The sequence below is a fragment of the Carcharodon carcharias genome, chromosome 3 (genome assembly GCF_017639515.1).
Source record: "Carcharodon carcharias isolate sCarCar2 chromosome 3, sCarCar2.pri, whole genome shotgun sequence".
Classification (NCBI taxonomy): Eukaryota; Metazoa; Chordata; class Chondrichthyes; order Lamniformes; family Lamnidae; genus Carcharodon; species Carcharodon carcharias.
Window position 1 is genome coordinate 15,806,287 of NC_054469.1, and position 18,493 is coordinate 15,824,779.

At 47.3% G+C, this 18,493-nt stretch overlaps 1 protein-coding gene across 1 annotated transcript in view; it reads left to right on the forward strand.

Moving 5' to 3' along the window:
* The first annotated feature begins 2,213 nt into the window (after positions 1 to 2,213).
* Positions 2,214 to 18,493, forward strand: part of LOC121276126 (aquaporin-1-like) — a 51,555-nt gene continuing 35,275 nt past the window's right edge. The window contains exon 1 of the mRNA XM_041184136.1: positions 2,214 to 2,719. Coding sequence (XP_041040070.1) covers positions 2,351 to 2,719 — 369 coding nt within the window. The 5' untranslated portion in view covers positions 2,214 to 2,350. The remainder of the gene's footprint in view (positions 2,720 to 18,493) is intronic.

The window sequence follows — 18,493 nt, forward strand, 5'->3', positions numbered from 1 at the left end:
GTGAGAGAGCCTAGGACCAGAGGGCATAATTTCAGAGTAAGGGGTCGTCCATTTAAAACAGAGATGAGGAGGAATTTCTTCTCTCAGAGGGTAGTGAATCTATGGAATTCTTTACTGCAGAGGCTGTAGAGGCTGAGTTGTTAAGTATATTCAAGGCTGTGATAGATTTTTAATCAGTAAGGGAATCAAGGATTATGGGGAAAGGGCAGGAAAGTGGAGTTAAGGATTATCAGATCAGCCCTGATCTCATTGAATGGCAGAACAGACTCGATGGGCTAAATGGCCTACTTCCGCTCCCAAGTCTTATGGTCTCATTATTAACCCTCCTGCCACTGGAAACAGTGTATTCGTGTTTACTTTAAAACCTCTTGTGATTTTGAAAAGCTCTATCAAATCTCCTCTTGACCTTCCTGGCTCTGAGGAGAGCAATCGCAGCATCTCCCATCTCTGCACGTGGAAGTTTCATGTCCCTGGGATTATTTCAGTAAATTTCCTTTGGAACTCTCTCTCTAACCCCTTAATATAAGGTGTGATGCCACTGAACCATTTTTTTTTTGATGGGGGTGTAGTTATTTGTTCTTAGGTATTTACTGCTCATTGTGACAACCCCTGTCTGTTGAATGCCAGGCTCTGAACTACCACAGCAAGAGTGGCCCTTGCTAAACAGATTGTGCACAGTACCGCTCTCCTTATTTAAGGAAGGGTGCAAATGCGTTTGAAGCCGTTCAGAGAAGGAACCAATACCCAGGAATGGGTGGGTTGCCTTTTGAGGAAAGGTTGGACAGGTTAGGCTTGTATCCATTGGAATTTAGAAGAGTAAGAGGTGACTTGATCGAAACCTTTAAGATCCTGAGGGGGTCTTGACAGGGGGGTTATGGAGAGGATGTTTCCTCTTGTGCGAGAATCTAGAACCAGGGGTCACTGTTTAAAAACAAGGGGGTCGCTCATTTAGGACAGAGATGAGGAGAAATTTTTTCTCTCAGGGGGTCATGTGTCTTTGGAGACTCTCTTCCTCAAAAGGCGGTGGAAGCAGAGCCTTTGAATATTTTTAAGGCAGAGCTGGATAGATTCTTGATTAACAAGGGGGGTTGGGGGGGGGGGCGGGGAGCGGTGGGTGAAAGGTTACCGGGGCTGGGCAGGAATATGGGGTTGAGGTTGAAATTAGATCAGCCATGATCTTAATGAATGGCAGTGCAGGCTCGAGGGGCCAAGTGGCCTACTCCTGCTCCTAATCCGTATGCTTATAGGTTCAGGACAGGCCAGCGCCTCTGTGCAGCCAACCTCCCCTGCTGCAGCCTCATTGCAAACCCTTTATGCACTTGTGGAGAGACAGAAACAATGCGACATATTGCCGGGGAGGTGTCCCCTCTACAGACTAAGGGGCAGACTAATCACCTTAAACTCGGCAGATGAATAAATAAATAATAAATGAATAAATAAATTAGTTGTTCTGTTATTGGCTGACTTGACAGTCAAGGGTACAGGTGAAAGAATTGCGCCCCCCCCCCCAAAAAAAAAGGGGAGGAAGGGGAAAAAAACTAACTTGCATTGATATAGCGCCTTTCATGACGTCCCAATGCACTTTACAGTCAGTGGAACACCTTTTGAAGCCTGGTAACGTAAAGGAGGCGGGTGGGGGGGTTGGTGTTGGTGCGGGGGGGAATCCAGTCAGCCGGCGCACAGCAAGCTCCCACAAACGGCGATGCGCCGATGACCAAGGTTTATCTGTTGTTGGGGCGAAGCGTAAATACTGGCCCTGGGGAGCGTGAAGATCTGAGGGCGGGAGGGAGTTGCCGAGGTGGAGATAGACAGGTGTAAGGCTGAGCTGGGCAGGTTTTCTTTTTTCCAGTCGGTGAGGGAATCAAGGGCGGGTGGGGGTAAGGCAGGAAAGTGGAGTTGAGGGTGATCAGGTCAGCCACTGAAGAACGCTGGAGCAGACTCGAGGGGCCGAATGGCCTACTTCTGCATTCCCCCCCCCACCCCCCCTTACTTCTTATGCCAGGGAGCAGAATAAGAGACCTGTTCCCCCTCTGGCAGCTCGGCTCTCACAAGGCAGGAGCGCGAAGGTTCACTAATGCAGGGCAGCTTTTGAAACGCCTCCTTCTTCCACCCACCCACCCATCCCACCTCACATCACATCACAAGGGAAGGAAAGTCCTCTATAAAAACTCCGGCGTCTTGCGCTTTCCGCTAAATTCGCCTTTCCCCCCCGACCCAACTCACCTCGCTTAAAGTCTCCAAAAAAAAATAAATAAATAAAAAAATAAAAATAAATAAAAGAGAGGGAAGGGAGAAAAGTTTCTCTGGAGTTAAAGGGAATCGCTAAAAAGCCCTTGAAGTCAGTCAAGAGATGATCAGAGAGGCGCAGCGCAAGTCCTTCTGGAGGGCTCTGCTGGCCGAGTTCCTGGGGATGACCATCTTCGTCTTCCTGAGCATCGGATCGGCCACCAAGTGGACGCCGGGCGGCTTCCCCGCCGACGTGGTGCAGGTCGCGCTGACCTTCGGCCTGGCCATCGCCACCTTAGCCCAGAGCATCGGCCACGTCAGTGGGGCCCACCTGAACCCGGCCGTCACCCTGGGGCTGCTGGTGGGCTGTCAGGTCAGCATCCTCCGGGCCCTGGGCTACATCATCTCCCAGCTGCTGGGCGCCGTGGCGGCCAGTGCCATCCTCCTGGGTCTGACCCCCAAATCCAGGAACGGGACCCTCGGAGTCAACGCTGTAAGTACCCTTAAAAGGGTAAATACCGGGGGGGGGGGGGGGGGGGGGGGGTGGTGGGTGAGATATCAATAGGTGTGCAGCATTTATAACGTATTGCTGCTTTTATTTATTTATTTAATTATTTTTTTGCTTCGTACCAACCCTTTTAAATCACAATTTAGCATGGTGCTGCACCTTCAGATTAATTCAACCTGTGGACCCCACCCATCATGAACCTCGGTTAATACTGCACCATATTGGGGAGTTGAAGGGGGTGGGTGGGAATTAGACACGGAAGGGAGTGTGTGGCTGTGACTCCCATTCTCAGCTTTGAAAGGGTCGATGGGATTCAAGGTGGACGTTGCCCTTTTAACCAGGTCACGCGAACGAAATCAAAAACAGAATTACCTGGAAAAACTCAGCAGGTCCGGCAGCATCGGCGGAGAAGAAAAGAGTTGACGTTTCGAGTCCTCGTGACCCTTCGACAGAACTTGAACGAAATGCTCAGCATCCCTTCAAACCACCTGCAACTCCCGCGGTGGCAAAATTCACGGTGAATATCAAGTGTAACTTGCACGCCCAGGGATCTGTGCTGCAGGTCGGGGCTGTCAGTGCGAGTGCCTGCCTGCCTTGCAAAGTGTCTGTCACCTCAGTTGCCAGGGAGGGTTCTGCGGAGGGAGGAGGCCATTCGGCCCAGCCGGCCCTGTGCCGGCTCTTTTGACAGATCTGAGCCCCTGCCCCACAGCCTCGCGTGTCTGTCCCTTGATACTGGTAACCGTTACCTCAAATCGCCAGAACTGCCAAAAGCAAAGCCGGAGTGACCCTGTGCTCTTTGCAATCTGGGGCTGAGATGGTGAGATTAACGCCCACACAATGTTCGATAAAAGTCGCTCCGAATGTCACTTAAAATTTCAAGTATTGAACTTAAGCATGACGATTTCTCCTGTACTCAGCTACTACACGCGATTTAAAATACGGCCTCCGCCACATGCTTAACCTGAGCTGGGGTTTAGTATTCACTTAACAATATAGCTAGGATATTTTCCGAGTTTAAAGGTGCACTGGCGCGTACTGTGTAACTATTCACCCTTATTTTTAAATGTTAGGTGTCTGTGTAAATCGTTTACACTTGCCCCTCCGTGCCCTCGCTCCGATTAGCTCCAGTTTACTCACTTGCATTCTGTACCTGTAGAAAAATACATAAAACCTATTCGTCATCAAAATATTGAAACCTGCCCGCTCCACAGAGCGCCTCGAAATCAGATCACCTCCGCGCCGTGAATTCCTGGGTAACTTTTGAAATGGATATAAAAGATAATTTAACACTGGCCATTGCCTTGATTGAACCTCTGGGTTTGTGTGTAATATTCACTGTGCACCCCGATTGGGGGTGCTCGATCAGACAGCACACCTTTCCTTCAGCATTTGAGATTTTCACCTCAAAAATCCCTCCGCTAAGACTTTGAAGACCGTTAAAGAACTGTTTGAGATTTCGAAGCTCACCTGTTTATTTGCACGCAAGAATCCCAATTATTATCTGTTGTGTGTGTGTATGTTAGCGTGTGTGTATTGTGTGTGTGTTAGTGTGTGTATGTTAGCGTGTGTGTATTGTGTGTGTGTTTGTGTGTGTGTATTGTATGTTAGCATGTGTATTGTGTGTGTATGTTAGCATGTGTGTATGTTAGCATGTGTGTATTGTGTGTGTATGTTAGCATGTGTGTATTGTGTGTGTATGTTAGCAAATGTGTATGTTAGCATGTGTGTATTGCGTGTGTGTGTATGTTAGCATGTGTGTATGTTAGCATGTGTGTATTGTGTGTGTATGTTAGCAAATGTGTATGTTAGCATGTGTGTATTGTGTGTGTGTATGTTAGCATGTGTGTATGTTAGCATGTGTGTATTGTGTGTGTATGTTAGCATGTGTGTATTGTGTGTTTATGTTAGCGTGTGTGTGTGTATTCGGGTTTATGTATACTGGTAAATAATTCCTTTCAGTCGCATCCCACAGAGGCTGGAGACTCACATTGCCTGGGTGCAGTGTCTTCTGAGTGACTCATTGCTCAGAACCCCCCCTACCCCCCGCCCCCCACCCCCAGCACCACAAACTTCACACATCACGTGGAGATGAGAGTACAGAGAGCTGCTTTAATATCAAGTCATATAGATTGTATCTGTAGACACGAGCAACTCCTTATCGGACCTTTTGACAGACCTTCGATCATCTCTCAAATTACCCTTTCTCCTCTGGGTCCTAATGCTAACGGCCAGAGATATTCCCTGTTTTAGGGACATGGCTGACTGGGTGGGTGGGTGGGTGGGATGGGGGGGAGGAGTGCATTTAACCCCTCGAGTCTGTCCCGACAGTCAATGACTTCTAACCCTACACCTTAGCTCCATATACCCACCTTTGCCCCATATCCCTTAATACCTTTGGGTAAGAAAAATCCTTCAATCTACCATTTAAAATTATTTAAAAAAATTCGGTCATGAGGTGTGGGCATCTCTGGCTAGACCAGCATTTATTGCCCATCCCTAATTGCCCTTGTTCAGACTCAGCCACATTGATCCAGCATCAATTACCATTTGCGGAAGAGAGTTCCAACTTTTTACAACCCTTTGTGTGAAGAACTGTCTTTCTGACTTGGCTCTGAAGGGCCGGGACATTTTTTTTTCAAATTCTGCCTCTCAGACCTAAACATCCCAAACTGACACACGTAGTTTCTCTCCATCTACCCTGGCTGTTCCCCTCATTTACTAAATTCCAGGGAATGCAGCCCTAGTTTGCGTCTCTGCTCCTCGTAAATTAACCCTTGAAGTTCAGCTATCATTCTCTATCAACAATCTTTCCGAGGTCGATGTATCCTTCCCAAAGTCTGATGCCCAGACTGCTCACCATTCTCCAGGTGTAGTTTTGTATCACAGACACACAACTTCTATGATGTGCTGAAGGCTTTTTTTTGGTAAATGAGTGTCAAAGCGAAAGCTTGGGGGTAGATGGGGTTAAACTCTTGCCCTTTCACTTCAAGCACCTGGGTGTAACCCTGGCTAATGGACATGGTTGTCTGCTCAATGTTAGGTTCTGCCGTGGGAAGACTGGTGAAAGTGCCCAATCTAGCATTAGTTAGCATGAACCTGCAGTTCCTCGTCCAAACCCATGTCATAGCTCCCGAGGCTCGGACGCCACGCGTGATTCATTGAAGTTGGTAGAACTGGGTGGTGGGTGGCGGGAAACAAAATGGGGAGATGGTGGTGTAGTGGTATTGTCGCTGGACTACTAATCCAGAGACCCAAGGTAATGCTCTGGGGACCTGGGTTCAAATCTCACCACGTCAGATGGATTCAATAAAAAAAAACTGGAATTAAATGTCTAATGATGACCATGAAACCATTGTTATTTGTTGTAAAAACCCATCTGGTTCACCAATGCCCTTTAGGGGAAGAAATATGTCCAAGACCCACAGCAAAGATCATTTCTTAAATGGTCTAGCGAGTCAGCGGAATGAAACTGGGTAGACCACCCAACATCGACCTAGGCATCAGAAACAACAACAACAAACTCAGCCCTGTCGACCCTGCAAAGTCCTCTTTACTAACATCTGGGGGCTGGTGCCAAAATTGGGAGAACTGTCTCACAGACTAGTCAAACAACAGCCTGACATGGTCATCCTCATGGAATCATACCTTACAGATAATATCCCAGACACCATCACCATCTCTGGGTATGTCCTGTCCCACTAACAGGACAGACCCAGCAGAGATGGCAGCACAGAGGTATACAGATGGGAGGGAGTTGCCCTGGGAGTCCTCAACATAGACTCTGAAGTCTCATTACATCAGGTCAAACATGGGCAAGGAAACATCCTGCTGATTACCACGTACTGCCCTCCCTCAGCTGATGAATCAGTGCTCCTCCATGTTGAACACCACTTGGAGGAAGCACTGAGAGTGGCCAGGGTGCAGAATGTACTCCGGGTGGGGGACTTCAATGTCCATTGACAAGAGTGGCTCGGTAACATCGCTACTAACCGAGCTGGCCAAGTCCCAAATTACATAGCTGCTAGACTGAATCTGCGGCAGGTGGTGAGGGAACCAACCAGAGGGAAAAATATACTTGACCTCATCCTCACTAACCTGCCTGCCACAGGTGTATTTCTCATGACAGTATCGATAGGAGTGACCACCACACAGTCCTTGTGGAGATGAAGTCCTGCCTTCACATTGAGGATACCCTCCATCGTGTTGTGTGGCACTACCACTGTGCTAAATGGGATAGATTTCAAACAGATATAGCAACACAAGACTGGGCATCCATGAGGCGCTGTGGGCCATCAGCAGCAGCAGAACTGTACTCGAACACAATCTGTAACCTCATAGCCTGGCATATCCCCCACTTTACCATTACCATCAAGCCAGGGGATCAACCCTGGTTCAATGAAGAGTGCAGGAGGGCATGCCAGGAGCAGTACCAGGCATACCTAAAAATGAGGTGTCAACCTGGTGAAGCTATAAAACTGGACTACTTGCATGCCAAACCGCATAAGCTGCAAGTGATAGACAGAGATAAGCGATCCCACAAAGAACTCATCAGATCTAAGTTCTGCAGTCCTGCCGCATCCAGTCATGAATCAACAAATAAACAGCTCACTGGAGAAAGAGGCTCCACAAATATTTCCATACACAATGATGGAGTAGCCCAGCACATCAGGGTAAAAGATAAGGCTGAAGCATTTGCTTCAATCTTCAGTCAGAAGTGCTGAGGGGATGATCCATCTCGGCCTCCTCCAGAGATCCTCAGCATCACAGATGCCAGTCTTCAGCCAATTCGATTCACTCCATGTGACATCAAGAAATGGCTGAAGGGACTGGATGCTGCAAGGACTATGGGCCCTGACAATATTCCGGAAATGGTACTGCAGCCTTGTTCTCCAGAACTTGCCATGCCCCTAGCCAAGCTGTTCCAGTACAGCTGCAACTATGGCATCCAGCCAGCTATGTGGAAAATTGCCCAGGTATGTCCTGTACACAGAAAGCAGGACAAATCCAACCCAGCCAATTACCGCCCCATCAGTCTACTTTCCATCATCAGTAAAGTAATGGAAGGGGTCATCAACAGTGCTATCAAGCGATACTTGATTAGCAATAACCGGACACCCAGTTTGGGTTCTGCCAGGGCCACTCAGCTCCAGACCTCATTACAGCCTTGGATCAAACATGGTCAAAAGAGCTGAACTCCTGAGGTGAGGTGAGAGTGACTGCCCATGACATCAAGGCAGCTTTTGACCGAGTGTGGCATCAAGAAGCCCTAGCAAAACCAGAGTCAATGGGAATGGCAAGCTCTCTGCTGCTTGGAGTCATACCTAGCACAAAAGAAGATGGTTATGGTTGTTAGAGGTCAGTCATCTCAGCTCCAGGACATCACTGCAGGAGTTCCTCAGGGTAATGTCCTCAGCCCAACCATCTTCAGTTGCTTCATCAATGACCTTCCTTTAATTATAAGGTTAGAAGTGGGGATGTCCTCTGAAGATTGCACAATGTTCAGCATCATTCGTGACTCCTCAGTCACTGAAGCTGTCCATATCCATATCCTTGACAATATCCAGGCTTGGACTGACAATTGGCAAGGAACATTCATGCCACACAAGTGTCAGGCAATGACCATCTCCAACAAGAGAGAATCCAACCACTGTGCCTTGACATTCAACAACATTACCATCACTGAATCCCCCAAAAATACTGGGGGTTACCATTGACCAGAAACTGAACTGGACTAGCCATATAAATATTGTGGCTTTAAGAGCAAGTCAGAAGCTAGAAATCGTGCAACATGTAACTCACCTCCTGACTCCCCAAAGCCCGTCCACCATCTGCAAGGCACAAGTCAGGAGTGTGATGGAATACTCCCCACTTGCCTGGATGAATGTAGCCCCCAAAACACTCAAGAAGCTTGACACCATCCAGGACAAAGCAGCCCACTTGATTGGTGCCACATCCACAAACATTCACTCCCTCCACCACCGATGCACAGTAGCAACAGTGTGTACCACCTACAAGATGCACTGCAGGAATTCACCAAGGCTCCTTCGACAGCACCTTCCACACACACAACCACTGCCATCTAGAACGACAAGGGCGGCAGACACACGGGAACACTACCACCTGCAAGTTCCCCTCCAAGTCACTCACCATCCTGACTTGGAAATATATCGCTGTTCCTTCACTGTCGCTGGGTCTTCTCAAGGGCAATTAGGGATGGGCAATAAATGCTGGCCCAGCCAGCGAAGCCCACATCCTGTGAATGAATAAAAAAAAAAATGTGTACCTAGTCTTGCTTGACACTTTTGGAGGCAGCAGGTAGTATATTCTCCCAATTAACCAAAAGTTAATTGAGAAAGCTGTGTCTCAGTGAATAACACACTCAACTCTGAGTCACAAAGCCATCGATTCAAGTCCCACTCATAATCTAGGCTGATACTTCAGTGTGGTCATGAGGGAGGGCTGCACTGTCGGAGGTGCCGTCTTTCAGATAAAACTTTAAACTGAGGCTAAGGCGACAGGAAAGCTCACCTGGCCTGATTTTGGAGAAGTGTAATGTTCTGCCGATATTCATCTCACAGCCACCATCGCTGAAAGCCGATTATCTGGTCATTATTAGATTACTGTTTGTGGGAGTCTGCTGTGCGCAGTTTGGCTGCTGTACCTGCTACACTTCAGAAGTACTTCGTTGGCTGTAAAGTGCTTTGAGGTTAAATACTGAGTTTAAGGAGGCCACAGCATGGAAGGGCTTTTGAGGTAAGTCAGTGATGCAAGGATTGCAAGCCTCTCTTTTACTTCAGTGTGTCTGCTAAGACCGATGCCAATTTTTCCATCAAATTTCTGTTGACCACATTGTAGTACCCACTGAAGCTCCGTGTCGAAAACAAGCTCAATCTGTCTTAAGACCCAACTACCAACAGCACCTTAATACCTGCCACTCCCTGGACAATGATGGCGACACCATTGTTCCTCTGCCACTCCCGCTGCTTGTCCCTAAGCTGTGCTCTCGCCGACGGCACCGTGAGAGTTGCTGGCTACATCAGCAATGGGCTAAGCTGTATCCACCCCCTTGCCCCAGGAGCCTGCCCTTCATCCCTAATTGGATGCTGCTCTCAGAGCCGGGGGCCTGATAATGGCCACCCCATGTAAGATTTGCGCCCTGAGGTTCAGCCTCTCTCCCGAGGCAGTGTCGGTGTCCAGGTTTCCCTGGGGAGGGAGGACACGCTGGCATTCTTGAGGACCTCCGCAACCGGCGGGTGCCAGGGGGTGTTGGGGGGGGGCGGTGGGGGTGGGGCAGGAGTGCATCATCGTCACCCCCGGAGATACGTCATTTCAATTTGATACGTTCCCTTTAAAAAGCTCCTGTTTTTTTTGTTACAATGAGGTAAACCTGCCCCTTTCGAATGGGGCGTTTAACGGGTAATGGGTTGACCATTATTGGGTTTCAAAAAGAGGTAAGATTGCTCGGGAAGTCCCGTTGCTGCTGCGAGTGGGGTCGGCACCCAATAATGGTCCTGATGCCCGAAAAGTTTCAAAGTCTGGAAGATTCGTGTGGTGGTATTGGTTAGGTGATCCTGCGGTTGGGAAATTAAACAGTAAGAGAAAAAATATGTCTGTTTTTTGTCGACAGTTTCTGGCACCATTCCGTTAAACTGTTGGTTTTATTTAAAAGGCCAGAGTCTCCACCCGTGCCTCAGCTCATCCGCTGCTATAACCTTCACCCATTGTTCCTTCAAGACTTTGCCATTCTGTTGCTCTCCTGGCTGATTTCTTCTGTTCTCGCTGAACTGACGCTCACCTAAAACTCTTGTTGCTGTATCTTAACATGCATCTCCAGTCCTCCAACCCTTTGTGATCTTTGTACACCTCCCATACCAACCTCTGCTACAGCCCCCTGATTTTTATTGCTCCCCCAGTTACAGACATATTTAATGGTGACCATGAAACCATTGTTGATTGTCCTGAAAACCTAATGTCCTTTAGGGAAGGAAATCTGCTGTCCTTACCTGGTCTTGCCTACATGTGACTCCAGACCCACACAGCAATGTGGTTGACTGTTAAAAATGCCCCCTGAACAAGGGCAATTAGGGATGGACAATAAATGCCGGCCTAGCCAGTGATGCCCACATCCCACAAACGAAAAAAATAGACATGCCTCCAGCTGCCTAGCCTCTAAGCGTGACACAATTGTTATGTTGCTGGACTAGTAAAGCAGAACACCCTCCCTAACAGCACTGTGGGTGTACCTACACCACGTGGGCTGCAGCGGTTCAAGAAGGCAGCTCACCACCACCTTCTCAAGGGTAATTAGGAATGGGCAACAAATGCTGGCCCAGCCAGTGATGCCCATGTTCCATGAGCTAATAAAAATGAAAAGGCATAACATGCTCATACAGCGCTTTATGCGATCTCTCAGAAGCCTCTGGAGCATTTCATGTTCAATGGTCCCTCTTTCAGAGTGCAGTAACTTTCGTTGTGCAGTCAGATGCAGCAGCAATGATAAACAAGTACCAACCACTAGTCAATCAGCTTTGAGTGTTGTTGGCCGGGACACTGGGAGGACTTCTTTGGTTCATCTTTGGATAATGCCCCTGGCATTCTCAACGTCCTCCTAAACCACTGGAAAATGTAGACTGTACCTTGGTTTCACATCATGGCACATGGCACCATGTCTGAATGCTGCGTTCCCTCAGGATTGCGCTGGTTGGTTAGGTTATATGTATCGTATAAAGGGTTAACAAATGGGATATGCAAATGTATGACGTAGTTGATGATGTACTACTGACATCAATCAATCGTGTGATGGACTCTCGGGAGAGAGATGTTGGAAACGTGCCTACTCTATAACCTGTTTAGATGTAGTATTAATAAACAAGCATTAAGCAGATACAGTCTGTCTCAGAACCAAGTCTAGAGTCCAAGGCAGAAGGACCCAATCTCAGCGGCAGAGATGTTGATGTAAAAAGACACATCAGTGTTAGCAAAGGGACCACAGATGCAACCTTTGGAAGTAGCTTGAGAAATTTTTGGTGGTAGAAGGAGGCTTACTGGAGAGAGGTAATGATAACTGTACCTGGTGAACAGTCCCTACCCTTACCGCATCCGTTTGACTGCCTCGAGCGCCTGCAGAGAACCAGCAGGGGGTGGGGCGGTGTATTATAGAAACCGAATAGCATCAGGTCTTCGTGAAGAAGAGCCAAAGATTCAAGTTAGTTCCTTTCTTTATGCAGTTGGTCCAGTAGCAGACGACATTCTCCTAAGGCAGGTTGTGCAGGAATCCTCCACAGGTTTTAATTTTAACAATACCGCCTTTAATATATTATTTAACCCATCATGGGACCCCATCATCGAGCAGGAAGTTCGACTCCAAGCACTGAATCGAACTATAATTTGGGGTGACTTCAAGGCTCCACGTGACTCTGTTGACTGGGTAGGCCCAAGGGCAGCGAACCCCCAACCCCCCAAACCCCCCCCCCCCCCCCCCCCCCCCCCCCCCCAAGAAAGCCCACCAAGTCATGCAAAAGGGCGTAAAAGTGTGGTGGCAAGATAAACAAGGATAGACGTCAAGGTGGCCCATCAGGGGGCGCAGAATGCAGCAATTCTAGTCGAAGTCAAAGACCAGGAAGAACTTATGAAGCATATTCCTTCCCAGAAATGGGAAGTCTAGAAAACAACGACCCTACAGAGTTCTTAGGGGAAGTAGATAACCTTAATCCAGGCCGCTCATCAATATGGTACAAACTCAAGGCTTTGATACTTCTTTTAACATTGGTACCGGAGTGACTGTTCACATATTGACGATGACCTTGACTGGCTTCAGTCAACGACCCTTTAACCCATCAGACGTCAAGTCACAAGGTCCAGGTGGCGCAGGCCTTCCAATCAAAGCCAGGATTATTGCTCCCCTTAGCTACAAGAGGGTGACAGATCACTGGTTCTACTGGATCACTGGAAAGAACATGGCAGATGGAATATAATTTGGGAAATTATGAAGTTATCATATCATATCATATTTAGTCAGAGGAACAGATGTGCAGAGTATTTCTTAAACGGGGAGAGATTAGAAAGTGCAGATGTACAAAGGGGCCTGGGTGTCCTCGTCAATAAGCCATTGAAAGCTAACATACAGGTGCAGCAAGCAGCTAGGAAGGCTAGTGGTATGTCAGCCTTTGTCGAAGAGGATTTGAGTACAGGAGTAGTGAAGTCTTGCTTCAATTATATAGAAGCTTGGTTAGACTGCTCCTGCAGTACTGTGCAGTTTTGGTCCCCTTACCTCAGAAAGGAAATTATTGCCATAGAGGAAGTGCAATGAATGTTCACCAGACATGTTTTGGGGGATGATGGGACTGTCTTATGAAGAGTACTTTGAAGAACTTGCTGGCTCCTATGTTACCCATTGTAATGAAAGGTCTTGGTTGCCTTCGCCTGTAGATCTCTTCCCCAAAGGGCTGTGGTTGCTCCATTGTTGAATACTTTTAAGGCTGAGATAGACAGAGTTCTGGTCTTTCAAGGAACCAAGGGATGTGGGGAAAGGGCAGCAAAGTGGATTTGAGGCAGAAGTTCAGCCATGATCGTGTCGAACGATGGAACAGGTTTGAGGGGCTGTACTCCCCCGATTTTTAACTTGAGTATTGCTGAAAAAAAGAGACGTCTTTTGTCGAAGGTTTTTACTTTGCACTCATCAGGACAGTTCACAAGAAAATGCCAATGTCAGGGAAAACGACATATTTACACCGCACTTGGTATTCTCCTGAGAATTGTCCTGATGAGTCAAAATGAAAAGCTTCGACAAAAAAAAATGCCTCTATTTCCAGCAAAACTCAAGCTCTGCACCAGCAAAGGGCAATTTTTTATGTTCTTAAAAAATGTCCATACTCAGGGTTTCAAGTCCATTCTCTCTTAGAAGTCAGCATTAAAAGTCCAAAATCCTTCACTTGCAAAGCTTAGTGAGCAAGGTCCACTCACAGGCATGGAGGATGATTCTATAAAAACCTGCAATTATAACTGTTCGGTGCAGGTAATAGAGAACTCGTGAAATCCGGTTGGCTTGTTGGCATCTATAAACCCATTAAACAAGCCACGTGATTACTTTAACTTGTTTATTCTGAAAATTTAGCAATGCGATTTTATCTTTTGTGTTTGTTCCCTATGCCGTGCACAACGCACTGCATCACCTTATTTTTGCCTAGTTTCACAACGTTTTGTCCTTTGCCATCAAGCCTAGTCTGGCAGAGAGGTGCCAGGGTAGAATGGGGGCATATGGATCGAACTGGGCCATCGAGAGCTAGCCAGCCTGATTTGTGTTATTGTTGGCTTAACCAGCATTTAAAATTCACGACCGGGAAAACGATTTCATTGAAAACCAACAAAAGAGACTCAGTTCACAAAACTGACCCTTGTGATTTTTTTTTTCAACTAGACGTTTCTTCTGGCTCAGTCATTCTGTGTGTGACACTCTTTACCTTCCTACTTTAAAACCAATTAAACAAAAGTTAATTCTCTCGTAAGATTTATGGTTTTGTGCATGACACCCCCTCCTCCCCTTCTAAGTTAGGAATTGAAGAACTTCAGCCCTTGAATCCTGAAAGACTCAATTTTAAAATTAACATTCTTGATTTCAGCTCTCTTCCTGGCCTCCTTTCTTTATTCCTTCACAGGATGTGGGCTTCGCTGGCTGGGCCAGCATTTATTGCCCATCCCTAGTTGCCCTTGAGAAGGTGGGGGTGAGCTGCCTTCTTGAGCCACTGCAGTCCATGTGGTGTAGGTACACCCACAGTGCTGTTAGGAAGTGAGTTCCAGGATTTTGATCCAGCGACAGTGAAGGAATGACGATATATTTCCAAGCCAGAATGGTGAGTGTCTTGGAGGGGAATTTCCAGGTGGTGATGTTCCCATGTGTCTGCTGCCCTTGTCCTTCTGGTTGGTAGTGGTTGTGGGTTTGGAAGGTGCTGTCTAAGGAGCCTTGGTGAGTTGCTGCAGTACATCTCGTAGGTGGTACACACTGCTGTATTGTGCATCGGTGGTGGAGTGTATATTTAAGGTGGTAGATGGGGCATTGATCAACTGTCAAGCATAATTGGAGCTGTACTCATTTAGGCAAGTGGGGTGTATTCCATCACACTCCTGACTTGTGTCATTGTAGCTGGTGGAGAGGCTTTGAAGAGTCAGGAAATGAGTTACTTGCCACAGAATTTCCAGCCTTTGACCTGCTCTTGTGGCCACAGTATTTTTATGGCTCGCCTAGCTAAATCTGTCATCAGTGGTAAACCCCAGGATTTTAATGATGTCAAATTCAGCGATGGTAATGCAGCTGAATGTCACGGGGAGCTGGTTAGATTCTCTCTTGTTGGAAATGGGCATTACCTCATAATTGCATGAATGTTACTTGCTGCTTATCAGCCTAAGCCTGTTCAGGTCTTGCTGCATTTGGACATGGACTGCTTCAGTATCTGATCAGTAGTGAATGAAACTGAACATTGTGCAATCACCAGCAAACATCCCCACTTCTGACCTTACGATGGAAGGAAGGTCATTGATGAAGCAGCTGAAGATGGTTGGGCCGAGGACACTAACCTGAGGAACCCCTGCAGTGATGTCCTGGAGCTGAGATGACTGACCTCCTACAACCACAACCTCTGTGCTAGGTATGACTCTAGTGAGCAGTTTACCCCCCCGATTGCCATTGATTTCAGATTTATTATGGCAACTTAATGCCACACTCAGTCTAACTTTACCTTGATGTCAAGGGCTGTCACTTGCACCTCGGGAGTTCAGCTCTTTTGTCCATGTTTGGACCAAGGCTGTAATAAAGTCAGGAGCCGAGTGGCCCTGGTGGAACCCAAACTGGGCGTCAGTGAGCAGGTTGTTGCTGAATAAGTGCTGCTTGTTAGCCCTGCTGGTGACCCCTTCCATCCCTTTGCCGAAAGTCAAAAAATGTCACCTGGAAGCAGTTGCCATGTGTATCCCGGCAACACTCCGAGTGGGTGAAGACTGGCTTTAAACAGCCTCTAGCACTAAGGAAAATTTATAATTTCTTTAAAATATCCATGAATCTGTAATTGAGAGATTGTTCGGGGAACCTAAAACACGGGGGCCGCAGGCTCAGGATAAGGAGCCGATCATGTAGGACTGAGAACGTGGAGAGATTTCTTCATGCAAAGGGATGTGAATCTTTGGAATTCCCTACCCCAGAGGGTTGTAGAAGTCCCATCGTTAAATACATTTAATGCTGGGATAGACAGATTTTTGGTCTTTCGAATCAAGGGAAAATGGAATTGAAGCCCAATATCAGCCATGATCCTATTGAAAGGCGGAGCAGGCTTGATAGGCTGTATGGTCTACTCCTGCTCCCAGTCCTTGTATTCTAACACGGATCTGCCATTTTGCTCTGTGTAGATTCTCTTAACAGCTCTCAATCTCTCCAAACTGAGCAGGCGTTTATCTGCTTGAAGGTCTCCTCCCCTATCACTAGTTAAAGGGGCTAACCCTGCAAATTTCAGGCAGAGGTGCGTTCGTCTTTCTTTCTGTGCTGGTGCAGGGGTGAGTGGAGAAAATGTGCTGAGTGATACCGGTGGAGTTTCGGAAACTTTTGGATTTGCAACGGTGCTGGATCTTGCCAAGGAGCCAGAGGAGTGAGCTGGCCTGTCAGGAGACAGTCTACTTTCAGTTATAAGGGGGATAGTTCCAGTATCTCTTGACTTGCAAAAGTGGACCACAGGTAGCCATAGAGAGGAAGGCCTGACACTAGAGGGGCCTGCCTACCGAGGAACATTAAGTAGCAGTCCCCCTGTCTTCATCTCAGCCAGGAGCAGTGCCTGAGGCACCTCCATTTCACCAGGGTGGTAGTGACTGTACCTCACCTCATTCCACAACTTGATCTGTTGTCAGAAGATCCCCCAGCTGCAGTGATGGGAGTTGAAGTCGTGTTGCAAGATCATTAATCAAGGAACTCTGAATTACCAGCCCAGAAACCTAACCGCTATGCTACCTTTCCCATCTATTGTCATACAGACATAAAAATAGGGACTTCCTTTTGTACCGTGCAGATTTCAAAGCGTCTTTTATGGAAGAATGAGATAGAAGCAGACGTTTTTTATCTGATTCTGAGCTCCAGAGCAAAGGGCTGTTCGTACAAGAAATTTGTATCGGATCCAGAAAAGTTGGCAGGAAATAATCCTTCACTGAGTGCGCTTTGAGGAGGTGGAATTAATCTGCACTCTCAGCGGCAGAAATAGCATCAATATTCAGGATTAGGCTGAAAAGTGGATGAATCAAGTGTCAACACTCTCTTCAAATATTGTCACATTCGGGGATCCCCGCAAATGCTGGCACCCTCCTTGGAATCTCTTCCAAATATTGACAGGTTCTCTGAGATCCCCTGCAAATACTGAATAACTTCCTGGGATCCCCAGCAGTTCTGTGGGAAATCCCTGCAAATAAAATAAACTATCCATTCACCCATCTCACTTACCTACTCACCCACCTCACATGGCTGTAGGTCTGGGAGTCACACAAAGGCCAGACCAGGTAAGGACAGCAGATTTCCTTCCCTAAAGGGCATGAGTGACCCAGATGGGTTTTTAACAACAATTGACAATGATTTCACAGTCATCATTAGACTTATAATTCCTGATTTTTTATTGAATTCCAATTTCACTATCTGCTGTGGTGGGATTCGAACGCTGGTCCCCAGAGCATTACCCTGTGTCTCTGGAATACTAGTCCAGTGATAACACCTCTGTGCTGACAGTCTTTCTCCAGAGAGGCTGCGTTGACCTTTCGATGCTTCAGCCTGGATTGGAAGTTACGGCTCAAAAATTGTAAAAGGGTCCGGTCACTGGCCAGAGAGCCTGAGCCCATTATTTACAGGGAATCCCATGGAAGGTGCCTGTCATTGCTGGGGATCCCAGGAAGTTTATCAGTATTTGCAGGGGCTCCCTGAAGTGTGCCAGTGTTTGCAGTGGATCCCGGAGAACTTGTCAATAGTTGGAAGAGATTCCAAGGAATGTGTCAGTATTTGTGGGAGATCCCTGGACAGTGGCACCTTCCAAAACCCGTGACCTCTAACACCTAGTGGGACAAGGGCAGCAGATAGATGGGAACACCACCACCTAGAAGTTCCCCTCCAAGCCGCTCACCATCCTGACTTGGAAATATATCGCCGTTCCTTCACTGTTGCTGGATCAAAATCCTGGAACTCCCTTCCTAACGGCACTGTGGGTGTTCTTTAATGCTTCAAGAAGATGGCTTAACATTACCTTCTGAAGGGCATTTAAGCATTGATCAATAAAAAATGGCCTTCCAGTGATGCCCATATCCCAAGAACAGATATAAAAAATAATTCAACTGAGCCTGTGATGTGTCGTCTACTTTAATATTGTTGCTACAGTGTGGAGTCCAGAACTGCAGGCTGTACTCTTACTGAGAACCTATTAAAGTTTAATTTAAAGAAATGAAGGCTAGTGCCTTTCACAGTCTCAGACCATCCCGAAATGCTTTAGAGTTAATTATGTAGCTTTGAAATGCTATCACTGTTGCAACATGGGAAATATGGCAGCCAATTTGCGTACAGCAAGCTCCCACAAAAATAATGTGATAATGACCAGATAATCTGTATTTGTGATGGTTTTTAAGGACAGGTCTGGAGAACTCCCCTGGTCTTCTTTGGAATAGCAGCAGGGGATCCTTTAAGTTCATCAGAGAGGAAAGGCGGGGCCTCCGTTTAAGGACTCATTTGACAGACGGCACCTCTGACAGTGCAGC